The sequence below is a fragment of the Sparus aurata genome, chromosome 7 (genome assembly GCF_900880675.1).
Source record: "Sparus aurata chromosome 7, fSpaAur1.1, whole genome shotgun sequence".
NCBI lineage: Eukaryota > Metazoa > Chordata > Actinopteri > Spariformes > Sparidae > Sparus > Sparus aurata.
The window spans coordinates 8520079-8536085 of NC_044193.1; the positions used below are offsets into that span (position 1 = coordinate 8520079).

A 16007-nucleotide genomic window follows, 5' to 3' on the forward strand; every position below is an offset into this window, starting at 1 on the left:
CTTATCACCCAGGGGTGGAGGTCTGCAGACAGCACTTTGAAATGTGTGCACGAGCCAAAACCATCAAAGGTTTGTCACTGTGTAGCCTCTCAGAAAGTCAGACGATCGTCCTCTGAAGGAGGTTTATATATCTTGTCCGCCTGCCTGTTTATACAAGACTTGTTTCTTCATTCTTCTTCGCCTCAGTGCCAGAGATGTTCTCTGATAATTCCACGCTTACAAAAAACACTGCCAATTTCTCAGCTACATCACGCTGCGGAAATGCAAACAAATACAGTTGCACCTCTCCGTCGCCACCTGGACTCATTAAATAAACATAGAGCTTGTTTGAGCTCTGAACTGGAGGGTCTGGGTCACAGGGTGTGTGTGTGTGTGTGTGTGATAGATGGGAACCTCACAACTTGAGATGGCGAAGTGGCAGAAGAGTGTTGGCGGTGGAGGAATGCTCCGATGTGACCCATGAATGATGTGATTGTTCTTTTCAGTTCGTCCGCTTGGAAGAATGGGAGTACACGTGACAGAGAGAATACAGATTGTTGATTTATTCTCATGATGGAAAAAATAGAAAAATCACATCACCAAAACAACAAGAATGACACTCACTTGTACCTCCGCCAAGGCCCAACAGTGCTCTTTAAGTCAATCAAGCCTTTATTTGAATTTGCGCCAAATTGTGCTCACTCGCAGATGTCAGCCGACAAGAAATGCCTAATTATTTTCATCAGTCTCGCTGCTTTATGGTTTCTTTAAGTCACAAGTTTCTTTTTGTTTTGGTTCAGTTGTCTATGCCTCTCTTGTCACAATGCCGTGCTTATGGTTGGCAAAACATCCTGGTTATTTGGTCGCCTCATAAACGGCTGGAAATGTCCCCAGGCCTCCTTAAAAAACACACAATTTTGTGCCCACTAAAAACGTCTGGAGATGGTCCGCCACCCCCTGCAAAACAGCTGCCTTTGGTCGACACAAAAGGAGCTGGAAAATCTGCCCACAGGCCACTTGGCAGCATTGTGGCTTGTAATTACACGAACACTATCCCTATGTTATGTTTAGTACAAATGTTAACCTTGGACGTATGTGTGGTTTGCAGAAACTGATAACATTATATCTAGTCGAAAAACACCTTGTGAGGAAAAATTCCTGGATCTGTCCTTTAATGCGGATCCACACTAAAAGTTAAAGGGGTCTATTCCAGGCCGAAACGCATCCTCCATCCAAGTTTTGAAGGAATCCGCTCTGTGGTTTTTGTGTAATCCTGGTAACAAACCAACAAACAAACAAACAGAAACAGGTGAAAACTTAACCTCCCTGGCTGGGGTAACGAGCTGCAGCCCTCTCTGTTCCTTTTATCACTCATGGTCCAACATTTGGGTCGCTGGGGCTCCTTATATTAACTGATTATCTTTGGAACAAATGGCAAAAATTGATCATGCAGAGATTAGAAAGGATATGAGATACTACACTGAGTCAGTGCTCGGGTGGAAGTGAGTCAACAGACAGGTCGATGCCATTATTGGCATCTCCTTGGCAGGCGGCAGGGAGGTTAATCCCCGAGCCTCCATGTCCTGCTGAGGGTTCGATTGGCAGAGTCGGACCCACCGCTGCTCTTTCATACGCACATGCACAAACACGCACGCTGTCAGCACATCAATATTATATGATCGGCAGGGGAACTGCATGGAGTTGGCATTGTGCACACCCATTCACTTCCCCTCATTGGAGCTCTTTATCAGTTTCTTCCCACATCTTTTTACTCCTTCACCACCATCAGCGATCGCTCCCCTGTTTATTAGATTCCAACCATCTGTTTCAGCTCCAATTAAATGTTTGGAGGTAGTGAAACTCCGGGGCTGGTCTTTATGAGCGAGTCTCCGGAGAGCAACCTCTCTCTCTGGCACTGTAACAGGAATACAGGGTTTTCTTACATAAGTAATGAGGTGCAGATGCCAGCTGCGATATGGCCCGCGCTCATGTTTTATACAACAAACTTTTTTTTTTACCCGCCTATCGTCCTCACCTTGTCTCTCACCGCATATTGCTGCCTGTCTCTTGCTGCGGGCAAAAAACCAAATGAGAAGGTCTGTCTAATGCGCACACGTGTAGGTGGGCTGCGGAAGCATTGCATAGGAAAGTCAAACCGGCGGTGAAGCAGAATTCCTCTGTTTCTTTATCAGATATTTCCATGTACTTCCTCCGAAGACTCGAGAGGAAAACAGTCGGATCTGTGATGCTTGCACAGGTCTTGCAGCATAAAGACTGTGGAGAAATCACCGAGGATGCACAAAAAACCATCGCTCTCGTCCTGATATTATTTACCTTCTTTATTAGATGTGAGCGGAAACGGGTGACAGCTGAGGTTTGAGAAGGATTTAGGGGTCAAATCAAATCCAAGAAGCAGTTATGAATATTCAGAGGCGGATTTATGAAACCTGGCTGACAGCTCTCTTAAAGTCGTGTTGAATATATTTTGAGGTTCGCCGTGACTCAGTTGAATGAAAATACCATCTGCTCCTGCTGATGTGCGTAGCAGGAAGTTACAGTGGAGCCGAGTCCCTGCTTGTGTCTACCTGTTGGCACCGTGCAGACGCACTCGTGTGGCTAGTTTCCATTCCTTAATAGGAGCCGTTTCAAACAGCTCCGAGGAAGGCAGGATTTTTTTCTTATTCGCTGTTTTTTTTTCATAAAGTAAACTACGGACAGTCCTGTATTTGCCCGGCTCACTCTGCACACACATTCTATCTGTTTTGATAACAAGAAGTATTATGTAGAATGTCATTCACAACCTGTGGAGCATCTCCAACACCCACCTCAGTGGTAATAACAGTCAATACATTGTCATGGCAACTACGCTTCTCATCCTAACAACTGCCTCATCGCCCACAAAGGTCCCACGGCAACCGTCACCAGGCAACCCCCTCCCTCTTCTCAGTTTCTCTATTTAAGGAGCAGAGGAGGAGGAATGATAAATTACGCCGCACACAGAAAAACAAACATTTTCAAAAGGAGGAATGGAGTTGTGCGTGCAACAACTTGTTGCCTGTAATTGGCTCACTCAGCATAGAAGAAAAAAAAAAACAAACACATTCTGTTACTTTTGTGATGAATTTCCTGGAAATAGTTTGAATATAATTATGTAGAGTTGCTGCTAAAGTTGGAGTAGGCGTTCTTCTGGCAAGTAAATAAATAAAAGGAAAGTAGCCCTTCTCCTTCAGCTCTATCGTCTCGATCATGAACGTGTTCCGGATATGTTTCTGAAGCAGCAGATCTGTGAGAATCACCGTCCTGTTGTCTCTGTCAACCTGTGGGCCTGGAAAGACCTCTGAGATGTGATTCAAGGCGACATTAACATGAACTTGAAGTAAAAGCTACGGTTAGCAGAAGGCTTAATTATTACTCACATTTAACAGAGACGCACGTACCTACAAAGCCTAACCACACAACTACACAAATAGATATAAGAGGAACATGAAGTTTAACAGCTTACCTGTCAGGAAGTACAGCAAACCCGAGGCTAACCACAAAGCTCTCTCCATCTGTGAAACTGAACCGTGTTTGTTGTGTTTGTTGTCAGGCTCTTATTAGGATAAACCACGTATATGTTGAAAAGTTATTTTAAAACATTTCTTTACGTTGCAACAATACATTTCCTTAGGTTCAACTATTCAGTTTTATCTTGGGCCAGCACTGTGCTCGTGCTCTGATTAGATTCAGCACAAAAACCCCTTAGTTAGGGCTCTGAAGAACATCGTGTTTTGGCTCAGATGTGCCAACTTTTCATAAAAAATATGATAAACATTGCTTAAAATTCTTCAGAGTTCAACTCACTTACCAATGCTGAAACGCTGTGTTCCCTGTAAGTGGTTTCAAACGTTCAAATCTTAAAACGCAGTCTCAAACTGTGGTCAGTCACCGTCCTTCTCCACCTCCTGATATGAAACCCAGGTCCAAAAACGTGTTATGTGAAAGTGTTTTGTAGAAATGTGAATATGGTGTTAACATATCACTATTTGTTAAAAATTTTAGCTGCCATTTTTCTCTGGCGACTGGGCTGTTTCTTCTTGATAAGTCCGTCTTCCATTTATTTGGTTGCTCTGCAGTGTAGCTTGTTAATGCCAGTGCTGGCATAGTGAATTTTCTTTTTTAGATATTTTTTTTTTTTGGGCCCTTTTCCCGGCTTTTTTCAATAGAGCATCTGATGAGTGAGAATAAATGGGATGATGGATAGAAAGGGGGTGACGGGGCGTACGCTCGATCAAACTAAACTACCGGGGCGCCCTGGAATAGCGACTTTTTCTGAAGAATTTTCTGCCACTGATTTGGATTTTCCCCATCTGAAAGGACACATTTGCATTGGTATTCGTAGAATAGCCAACAGGAAAGTCCTCTCTCTGAATTGACCTGTGATTTCCCAAAGTCCTCCATCACAAGCTGTATCTTCTAAAGTCTGAAAACAGAGCCGGGAGGTGGTGCAGACATCTTGTTTGCTCACAGACCACCCAGGTTTTTTTTGCCCAGTGACACCAGGGAAAAAAAACGCTGTCTCCTCCTTCATTAATTATTTACAACTCATCTTAGCTGTGCTAATATCTGCTTCCCTGCAGGTGTCAGAATTGTGTCTTTGCATGGCCGGGCTCTTGTGTTATGCAACATAATGGAGTTCTCCTCAGTGTTGTTAGAGTCAACAGTAATTTCTGCGGGTCATGAGTGGCTTGAAGGCACAGGATGTCCTGCTGTAAGACCCTGCATTGTGTAACCTCTTCCCCTCTGTGCACTCTAAAAGACTCGGAGTTTGGATTTGAGTATCACTTACAAGATCAGGCTAATTAAAATACCTACAAGTTATTTCCTTGTTCCCTGAGAAGCCTTTTCCGTCACGTCAACCAAACACTAACACAGGAAGTTTCTGCAATCCGGTGGAGCAGCCCCGGTTCAAGGAGGTCGGGAGGAGGACCTGAGCCGACCCGCTCAGAGCAAAAAATGGTCAAAGTCAACAACAAGGAACTATTTCAGTCCTGTGTTGTCAGCTGCAGCAGCGTCTGATGCACAGCCCAGATTATGCAAAATTCAGAAACCAGACAAGCCATTCTTGACCACCGAGATTTGCCTATTTCGTGTGCTGAATGCAATGCTCCCTCACATCTCTGACCCCGGATCTCTGCACTCTGTGCCTTGTTATGGGACTGGCCACAGCTGACAGGAGGGGGTGCGGCCAAGTCAGGAGGAAGTGAAGGCATGAGCATGTGACCGCAGTTGTTCTCTCAAACACAGACTGACTAATTGACCTGTGGTGGATTTTGTCTGGGGGAAAAAGTGCCTAACAGGAGGACACTGGAGGATTTCTGGGCTTACTTGAATGCTGATACGTTTTGTTGTTTTTTTGCTTTCCTCACTGCAAGAAGAGAATCAGCCCTTTTGAATCCAGCTAAACTTTATTTGGGATTTGGCTGCAAACGCGAGCTGCTTCTGTCTCACAGGCTGAGTGAGTGATCTGGGAGGAGATGCTATTCGGTCGTGTTTTGCCTGACGATGTTTCATAGCGCGCTGAGGTGCCTGTTTTACACCTGCCGCTGACATAACAACCTGGTCTTTCCTGTCAGTATGGTGCTGCTGGTATGCGGCGCTGGAGGAGTGTGCTGATGACTCGTGAAAATGTGCTGTCACTTCTGAGCTCGTCAGACGCGGATACAGTGAGGGAGAGACAAGAGACTGAAAGAGGCTACGGGGAAGTGAGAGGCAGAGAAAGACATAAACACTTGAAGGGCTGGCTAGACGTGGTGAGGTATTAACTCATCCTCTGGACGCAATCAAGGAAGGAGATATAAAGCAGAGATATTTACGTCTGTCTGATCATCGACCTGTAATGTAGACAAGGAATGTGGTCAGATGTTTGGTTATAGCACTTCTTTGAAGCAATAAAAGGTCACCATGAGCTCCACCAAGAGGTGGTTACCTTCTCGCCGCTCTAAACTTTACATGTAAGTCCTCAAACGTAAGCTCTTCCAAATAATTTGCTGACCGAACTTTCTCAATCAGTCATTCAGTCTCTATTTTGCACCTTACACACTGGTGACACGCTGGTGTTATATTGTGTCGAGCCACTTGTGACTCATTCTAAAAGCTTCTGCTCATTTGCTCTTCCTCTAGTGTGGAAGGGGACTCCCAGTGTCCAGAGACAGGCACCCACAAAGACAGCCCATTCGGCCAGACGCCTTACCTGCGCGGCTCCGAGCGCTACACTGACAGCAGCAGCAGTGGTGTCGGTGTCGGTGTCGGTGTGGGTGTCGGTGTCGGTGTCGGCGTCGGCGTCGGCGTTGGCGTTGGCGTCGGCGTTGGCGGCGGACCCTCCGGATCCAGGGACCCTTCGTGCGTGGCTGTCTCCAGTTCTGCCAGCTTGGCCTGGGCACTGCGAACACGCCACCAACCTGCAAGTCTGGCCCTACGCAAGCAAGAGGAAGAGGAGAACAAGAGATGCAAGGCCCTCTCAGACAGCTATGAACTCTCAACAGATCTGCAGGATAAGAAGGTATTAATAGTGTTTGTGTTGCAAATGTTTGCCTTCTTCGGCGCATTAGCAAACATAATGGATTCCTTTCGGTCTGTGTCACCAGACGGTGATTACGTGATGTCTTTTTCTCTCCCCCTCACCTTATTGCCAGGTGGAGATGCTGGAGAGAAAGTACGGTGGCTCCTTCGTAAGTCGCAGAGCAGCTCGGACCATTCAGACCGCCTTCAGACAGTATCGCATGAACAAGAACTTCGAGCGCCTCAGAAGCTCCGCCTCAGAGAGCCGCATGACACGCCGCATCATCCTGTCCAACATGAGACTGCAGTATTCTTTTGACGAGCGACAGCCGCAGCAGCAGGCCCAGACGCAGACCAACTTCACCCACAGCGTGGCCATAGGGCCGCCTCATTCCCCCGACCCAGACCGGCCAGGAGCCTACACCCATTTAGAGGACTCCTTCTCCAAACAGGTAGCAGTATTATGGGTTTTACGAAGCATGGGCTTTAAAGTGCTTAAGTTCTAAAAGGTACATTCACGTATAAAACCTTTTATGGCGTGAGAGTCTCAAAGGTCTTTTCACCACCAACATTGCTCAGGGAAGCGAATGCTACAGGAAGGAAGACTCATAACAAAAAAGAAAAAAATGTCATAAATGATCCAGGTCAAGGCACTCAAGGTAGTTTGAAAAATGTAATAGGCCTTTATTTCTACGGGCTGGAGACGTTAAAAATACAACGAAAACCTGTTGACCTACGTGTCCTCCTTCTTCTACATCCTGAAGATGGTGAAAGCAGACACGCGTTGGTGTATTTTTGATGTATCCTGTTGAAATAAAGTCCTTATACATTTTTCAAACCACCTCGAGTGCCTGGATCATTTATGACATTGAACTCATTAAACAACTGGACAAAGCCGACCAAAATACATTTTTAATCTTGAGGCACCACCAACCACAAGTGTGCTATAAACTAAAAGTTTGACTGTCTGAAATGAGCGATGCTGAACTCCCGCCCCGCTCTGTGTTCCTTCTAGGTCAAGTCCTTAGCTGACTCCATAGACGATGCCCTCACCTGCCGCGCGGGTCGCGATGACTCCCAGGAGGGCAGCAGGGAGGGTGGAGGGATCAGTGAAGACTTCGGCGAGTGTGTGTGGAGCAGCAGCAGCAACCCCTCCTCCCAAAGAGGTTTGGGAGAACGAGCCAGGGGTGCTGGAGGAGGACTCAGTATGCACGGTGACAGCACCGCCACATCATACAGTGACGTCACCCTTTACATGGATGATGGCATGCCGTCATCTCCGCTGTCCCTGGATCGGGCACCCAGCAGCACCGATACGGAGTACTGGGGCCCCGGCGGTGGTGTCGGAGGGCGTGAGGACAGCAGGGACACTGAGGGAGGGGGCAGCAGTAACAGTCGCCGCAGCACGCCGTGTACTGAGTGCAGGGACTATCGGCTAAGGGGCGCACATCTGCCCCTCCTCACTATCGAGCCGCCCAGCGACAGTTCAGTGGACATGAGTGACCGATCGGATCGAGGCTCTCTCAGCAGACAGCTGGTCTACGAGCAGGAGTCCGGTGGAGGGGCTGGATCCCCTCAGGGAACCCTAAAACACTCCCCCAACACAGGCGCCCGCACCTCCTCCACGGCAGCGGCTCAGGGTCAGACCCGGGCGCCTGGCAGACCCATACCCACGCACATCCCTCACCAGGTGGCCGCACATCACCACCATCACCACCACCCTATCCACCACCATCAGTACCCTGACACACCCTCGTCATCCTCCTCCCCCCAGCAGCCCCCCACCACCCCTCTGTCCTCCTCCTCCTCCACAGCTCTGCCCCCTGGTGGCCTGGAGCAGCCGTGCTGCTCGGACGGAGACAACGACTCGCTCAACTCCACCACCAACTCCAACGAGACGGTCAACTGCAGCTCCGGCTCCTCGTCTCAGGACAGCCTTCGGGAGCCTCTGCCACCTCTGGGAAAACAGACCTACCAGAGAGAGAGCCGCCACAGCTGGGACTCCCCTCCCTTCAACAGCGATGTGGTGCAGAGACGCCAGTACCGCATAGGCCTCAACCTGTTCAACAAGTAAGACGCGTGTAGGGCTGATAAGAGTCTTTGAGAGTCAGGGTGTCATGCAATAAATATGGTTAAATTTGTAGTAAGAACGTTTTTTTCTTTTCATCTACTACAGGAAGCCAGAGAAAGGGATCCAGTACCTGATCGAGAGAGGTTTTGTGTCGGACACTCCAGTTGGGATTGCTCGCTTCATCCTGGAGAGGAAAGGCCTCAGCAGGCAGATGATTGGTGAATTCCTGGGAAACCGACAGAAACAGTTCAACAAGGATGTTTTAGAGTAAGTACGGGAAAAGGATAACTCTAATAGATCAGGGAAAAAAATAAGGTCAACTCACATATTTCATGCTAAATCTGAGAGGATGCAAGCTTGAGGGAAAAGTGACATGACTGCTTGTGTGTGTGTGTTTCAGCTGCGTGGTGGATGAGATGGACTTCTCAGGGATGGACCTGGATGACGCTCTCAGGAAGTTCCAGGCTCAGATTAAAGTTCAAGGAGAAGCTCAGAAAGTGGAGAGGCTGATCGAGGCTTTCAGGTCTGTATGCGTTGGATACAGTGGCTTTACAAGGCCCGAGATGTAAAATAACTAAGGACATACTTAATATTAAAAGTGCTGGTGGAATATCAAACCTTAAATGTTTGAACCTTTTGTCTCTTGTGCAGTCAGAGATACTGCGTATGTAATCCGACCCTGGTTCGGCAGTTCCAGAACCCGGACACCATCTTCATCTTGGCCTTCGCCATCATCCTCCTCAACACAGATATGTACAGTCCCAACGTGAAGGCTGAGAGGAAGATGAAACTCGAGGATTTCATCAAGAATTTGAGAGGTGCCGCCTGACAGAAAAGACACCTACACCTAATGGCCTACATGACTTTATGGAACACATATTAGGCTGTATTATTAACGTCAGCAAAAGGACAAGCATCTATATTGTTTGACTAAAAGTTGTCAGTCCATCTAAAATGAAATAACATTTTTTCTTTTACCAGAACACACATAACAGTGTGAGTCACTTGCTCCATGTTATTTGAGAAAAAAAAATCTGAAACCAAAAGGAAGAAATTTATATTTTCTTGATGTTGGTTTCATAATGATGACGCAAATCTTTGCATTCATTCATGTGACTGCATACCATTAGCAAGACGGAGACCTTATTTCAATCAAATCTTGCATAAAGCGGTAGCGTCAGTGTTCTGTCACGGAGCAGACGTTCAGCCAGACGGCAGCCGGCCTCCCAAAACAAGAGACGCAGACTGAACAACAAACCAACAAAAGCTTCTCTGCGGAAAAGCCTCCTCATTACATAATTACCAAACATGAACACGCGTCTTGTCCTGCAGACCAAACACACGCTCACAGCCAAAAAGTGCACCGACAACATTAGTTTGCATGCAAGTAGCTAATTTCTCATCCGCAGGACATTGAGCAGCATGTTATACAGCATGTAAGTGTGTGTTCTGATGCTGGTGTGGTCCACACACTTCAGTAGCTCTAACAACATGCCATCTGCCTGTGACATGTAGGCTACAGCCCAGATCTGTTATCTGTCTCTTCGTCTCGTCGGTGTAACAGAGAGGTCGGTAGGTCAGTGACACTGTCAATCAAATGCGCTCGTCCATATATATTTGTTTATCTATATCTTTGTCTTAATAAGAAGAAACTATTGGAGGCCTTGAGGGAAATGTCACTCATTATCTACTCATCTTCATGGCTGATCTGTCATGAAAAAAAGATTAAATGCTTCCAAGTCTTCAGAGATCCCACGTATGATTTGATTAGATGTAATCTTCACCCTTTATAAAGCCAGATTCTTCAGTGTAGTAGCTAAGCTGAAGTCAAGCTCGACCGTGTGTGTAAATGGTGTCTTGTCAAGTCAGTTTGGGATCTTGAGGCCTCTTGGGAATTGGATTACGGCAAAAGAGCTGTATGAATCCATTTCATGTTTTCTTTCTGTTGTTTTTTAATATTTTAAGCCGAGTCCTCGTCTACTTCAGCTGTTTGTAGTTTAATGCTGCGATGTTGTTTCGCTGCAGAGCTGTACGAAACTTAAGATAAAGACTGAATTTTCATCTCTGGGTGAACTTATCCTGTAACGATACATTTTTGAAACGCTGTTGGTGTATTTTTGACTTCTAACAAGGATGACTAAATGTGATTTCAGTTGGACTTTAAAGGGCGAGTGTGTAGGATTTAGTGGCATCTAGGGGTGAAGCTGCAACCACCTAAATACCTCTTGCCTCACCCTCTCCTACGGTGGCTGCTAAAAAATGGTTTTGTCCGTTCTGGGCTGTAGAAACATGGCGATGGGATATGACGGACTCTGAGATGATTATATACTAATAAAAAAAAAAAGAAAACTAAATTCCATTTCTGCCGATAGATCCTCCTGAATCCTACACACTCGACCTGTGAGTAGTGTTTAGTTTTCAGACGCCTCCTGCTCCCTCTTGGGTGTGAAAAACTGCACATGTCACAGGAAGTTCAGCACCAGGCACACTGATTTGTATTGTGGCGTTTTGATAAACATTTCCTAGAACTTTCCCTTTCTCTGTATCCACCCAAGGCGTAGACAATGGTCAGGATATACCCAGGGACCTGCTGGTTGGGATCTACCAGAGGATACAGAAATGGGAGCTACGGACAAACGATGACCATGTGTCCCAAGTGCAGGCGGTGGAGAGAGTCATCGTCGGCAAGAAGCCGGTTGGTCTCGCAATCGCATAAGGCAACAAACAGGGCTTGTAATATGTCGTCCCTAATAGATTTTCATGTATTTGCACTGTGTTTGTCTGTGTAGGTGTTGTCCCTTCCACATCGTAGGCTGGTGTGTTGCTGCCAGCTCTACGAGGTTCCTGACCCCAACAGACCCCAGAGGACAGGAGTTCACCAGCGAGAGGTCTTCCTTTTTAACGACCTTCTGGTGGTAAGACTCCCATTAAACACTTTTTTTTTAAGACATAACAGATTGGAAAATCTATTTCACGTGAGAGGCTGTGTTATAAATACGTCTCATCTGTGCTGTGCATCAAGGTGACCAAAATCTTCCAGAAGAAGAAAACCTCAGTGACTTACAGTTTTAGACAATCTTTCCCTTTGGTTGAGATGCAAGTGCACATGTTCCAGAACTCATGTAAGAAACCATATTTTCCTTTTTGCATGTTTCAGCCGCTCTTGGTTGTTACCCTCTATGATTATGAAGTGTTTTACTTTATTTGTATGTGCCCCTCTCAGACTACCCTCACGGTATCCGCCTGACCTCAGCAGTCCTGGGAGGAGAGAGAAAGGTTCTTATTGTCTTTATGGCACCCAGTCAACAAGACCGCACCCGCTTTGTGAGCGACCTCAGGGAGAGTGTTGCTGAAGTGCAAGAGATGGAGAAATATAGAGTCGAATGTAAGTGCGCCATCTGCTGGTGACTGCTGTGAACTTCAGCGGGTGTGATTGTCTGTACAGGTTGCACTTCTTCAGGAAGAGCGGTGCATGTGGTGCTGGTATTCTCCTCCTCGCCGCGTTGGCCTCTTACTTAAATGTTTGTTTATTCGCAGCTGAGTTGGAGAAACAGAAAGGTGTGATGCGACCCAGCTTGCTCACCGGAGGCGTGGTAGGAGGAGGTGTAGGTGTGAAGAGCGATGTTGTGAACGGTACCCTGGGAAGGACGAGTTTTGATGACAACTGCTCAGTGGGTGAGGGTCTCAAACGCACGGCGCTCAGCTCATCTCTCAGGGACCTGTCGGACGCAGGTGAGACAACAGCGCCTCACAAACGGGCTCAGCTCCATTTCCTGCCTGTCAGTTGGGTTGAATTGGGTCGCACGGGTTCTACAATGATTTTATTTTCAGCTTTCTACTTTTATCCTGTTCTTTTTTTTTCTCACTGGCATTCAAGCACAGCTCATTCAGTTTGTATCTTTTTAAAAAAAACAAAAAAAAACATGCAAACAAGCTTCAATCTTCATTACAACCTTCCGCTCTTTACTAACGTCACTCTTCCTGGTGGGGTGCAGGGAAACGTGGTCGCAGGAACAGTGTTGGTTCCCTGGACAGTACGATGGAAGTAAGTCTTAAAGACTAGATGTGACCCGTAACCTTTTAACAGACATGCATTTCCCCTCACTGGTCCTCCCGAGCACGCTCAGTGTGTGTACGGTGTGCATATAAATGGTGTGCGCGTGTACATGCATGTGTCCATACAGTTTGTGCCTTGTCCTTCACTGACATCTTTTGCATGGATGTCTGTGTTCATACTTGACAAAGCATGTCCTTCACCTCCTGATACTAGATGTCCTTTGTGTGATGAGCAGGGGCTGTAAAGCAGTGTTGTAGTCAAGACCAACTAAAAACCAGGACTCAGTCAAGGCCAAGACTTGTACCTGTCCCACAATGTTGATATCAAAGCCACTCTTAAAATGTATCTGATCCACAGCCGCATAAAAGCTTTCAGACCCCCTCAGAAGACAGACTAAACTTCCTCTACATTCACTTTTTATACATGTATGTGTGTAAGTATAAGTGTACCATGAGAAATGTGTTGATGAAGTAATCAGTACGGGGTGAACTCCATGTGTGGGGAAGTTACTTTGTTTTCTATGAGCAGAGAAATATAAACAAGAAGGAGCTGAAATCATCTTAACAATCTTTATTATTCTCTTGTCTTCCCATAGAAACCTTGATTTAGTACAGTATGCACAGTGATATCCCTGCAGTCCTGGTCTTGACTGAGTCCAATTTGTCTGAGACAAGACCGAGTAAAAACGCAGTCGATTCCTAGAAGAGACTGCACCCTTCAAAAAGTGGTCTTGACACTGTTTTTACAACACTTGTGTATTGCAATCCCCCAATGACCTCTCTAAACCATGATGGTGCTTTATCCTCCCAGGGCTCCATCATTAGCAGCCCACAGCCTCACCAGCGCTACACAGTGCCAGGCGTGGTGCCCGGCTGCTACGGAACAGAAGACTTCCGGCCTCACCGCCCCATCCTGAGCCCCGGAACGGGGGTGGGGGGTGGGCCGGGGCAGCAACATACCACTGCTGGGACAGGAGTTGGGGGAGTCTCCAGCAGTGTAGAGAGAGCAGGAGCGGGGAGCGGACCTGGGGGGAGCAGCAGCAACAACAGCGGCTCCTTCCTGGGATCCTTATTCGGCAGCAAACGCGCCAAACCACCAGGGCCCCTTATTCCACCGGGGCCACCCTTCCCCGCGCCTGTCCCCCCACCGACTACGGGAGGGCCCCCTCCTCACTCCCCTTCATCGCTGTGCCAGATGGACGGGGGGCCTTCCAAGATCCAGGCACTGCACGCACAGTACTGTCACGCGGGCCCCGTGCAGCCCCCACCACCATACTACCATCACCATCGCTACCACGTCCAAACTGTCCCTCCTCCTTTGCAAAGTATGCCACCTCATACTATACAGAGAGGCCCGCTACCCTGTCGGCCACCGCTTGGCCCCCCACACGCCCCGCACCCGCAGCTGGCCCATCTCTCCCAGCTCTCCCAGCATGGGCTTCCGGGTCGCTACGCCAACATGGTGGTGGGATGTCCCCCCCCCCTTTCTCCTCTCTCCCAACACTCCCAGACCCCACAGTTCGCCCTCTACCACGTGCAGCCCACACACTCTATCAGAGGGGGCGGCGTCCCTGGTACCAAACTACCGCTAACCCTGTCACACTCCCACCCGCACCCCCACGCACACTCCCAAACCCACCCCGGACACGTGCACACGCCACATCCAGCCAACCAGTCTACCCACCACACACACTTCATATTCGGCACTCTGCCCCACAATCTACCCTCCGCGTCCATCAATGCACATCACGCAGCCACCGCCGCCCCGTATCTGCCCCAGTACCCTCCTCTCTCTTCCATCCCCCCTCCCCCACCACACTCCCCTTTACCCCCCCCTTCGTCCCCCCTTACCCCTCTTACACCTCTCTCCCCTCACCCCCCCCAGCACCCCGGGCAGCCTCAGCAGGGGCCGCAGGTGACGGGGGCTGGTGCGACAGGTACAGGGGGCAGCTCCAAATCCAAGCCTATCAACCGGATAAGTACCGTGGTGTGAGCAGGATGTGGGGCCCCAGGGGTCAGAGGTCAGATTATAGAGTGGAGGAGGTTGGCAGAACTAGGGCTAGGACCAAGTCTGCCAGGACCGAAAGTAACAGCAGCAGCGCTAGTGACAAGAGGAAACGCAGTTTGCTTCGTCTCTGTTACTTTCACCTCCGATTCCCGCACATGTAGGTGGAGATATGAAGCACAGCTGGAGCTCGATAGCGTGTGCGCACGTCTTTGAAACCTGCATACAGATACACACGCGCGCGCACACACCTGCACAAAAACACGCCACACATTTGCACACACTATATCAGAAAAGTCTATAGCCATATAATTTAAGATGAAACTAAATCTATATCTAGGTATATTGCCTCAGTTTTAATCGTTTGAAGTCTAGTTGAGTCTGTTTGAGACTATTTACATGTACAGTACCGAGATGTGATAATGTGACACTGGAAAAACGAAGACCATATATATCCAGCTGCTTACATGGGGATGTAAATAAAGACTAAACCACCAAATGCATTCCGACGGAGTTTGGCATTAGAAACAGCAGAGAGTTGCAAAAAAAACATGTCCCTTGACTTTGCAATAATTTACTTCGCTTCATGATGTCCCCCCCGCCCACCCGTCCATTCCTGCAGGTTTCCGCTTTGCTGGCAGGCATCTTTTTTTCTAAAGAAGACCTCAGATATGTTCGCTTTGTCTTAAAACTTCTAAAAAACCAGTGCACGGTTTCCTGACAGTCTTTTTGCTTAATGGTCTTTTACATGTCGACAGGAGTCACCTGGCTTTATAATGCATTCCTCGTTGGGTATGGGAATCAATGATACAATCAATAATATATTTTGAATGTTTCTGAAGCTTCTTGCTGTTTTATCGATATTATAATATACCTGCTATGAGTATGATGAATATTGTCCAATAATTGTTTTGATCAGTGATTAATTATATCAGCAGATGTTTGTACATGGTTATAGAGAGTATATGCACATATAAATTCCCTCAGTCCGCCATAGCCACTGGAGGGTGTTCTGATATGTGAAGTGTGATTTATTTCCATCGTACCATGGTTTCCACTGAGTTCATCTTTTTTGATAATTAGTATTATTGATTGTTGAAAATAATGAATGGGATTTAGTTTTGTTCAAATTGATTTCAAACACCAACGATATATTTTCCTCCTCTTCTTCGGTTTTTGTTAGATGTGAGCAAACGAGTGCGCAATCTCTCCGACGGGGTGACTGACAAAACTTGAACTTCCTGAATGGATTTGAGTTCATTTTTTAAAAATTCTTTATTTTAAACATTTGTGAGGCTCCCAGTGTTGAATAAAAAAAAAAAAGGCTTATGCCATTCGATCTTGATTTTACACGGC

The 16007-nt window shown here is 47.3% G+C and overlaps 1 protein-coding gene across 3 annotated transcripts; it reads left to right on the forward strand.

Annotated features, from left to right (window-relative positions):
• The first annotated feature begins 5276 nt into the window (after nt 1–5276).
• On the forward strand, nt 5277–14783 carry LOC115585064 (IQ motif and SEC7 domain-containing protein 1-like). Of its 3 annotated transcripts, none has more exons than XM_030423122.1 (15): nt 5277–5972; nt 6142–6520; nt 6654–6971; nt 7535–8278; nt 8318–8589; nt 8696–8857; nt 8991–9113; nt 9242–9408; nt 11146–11285; nt 11380–11505; nt 11613–11712; nt 11814–11975; nt 12128–12322; nt 12586–12635; nt 13458–14783. In XM_030423122.1, exons 1-15 carry the CDS (start codon nt 5923–5925, stop codon nt 14637–14639), a joined length of 4170 nt encoding a protein of 1389 aa, XP_030278982.1. In that variant the 5' UTR covers nt 5277–5922; the 3' UTR covers nt 14640–14783. The 3 variants fall into 3 exon arrangements, with proteins under 3 accessions (XP_030278982.1, XP_030278983.1, XP_030278981.1); XM_030423123.1 differs by having other exon boundaries at nt 8321–8589; XM_030423121.1 differs by having other exon boundaries at nt 7535–8589.
• The last annotated feature ends 1224 nt before the right edge of the window (nt 14784–16007 follow it).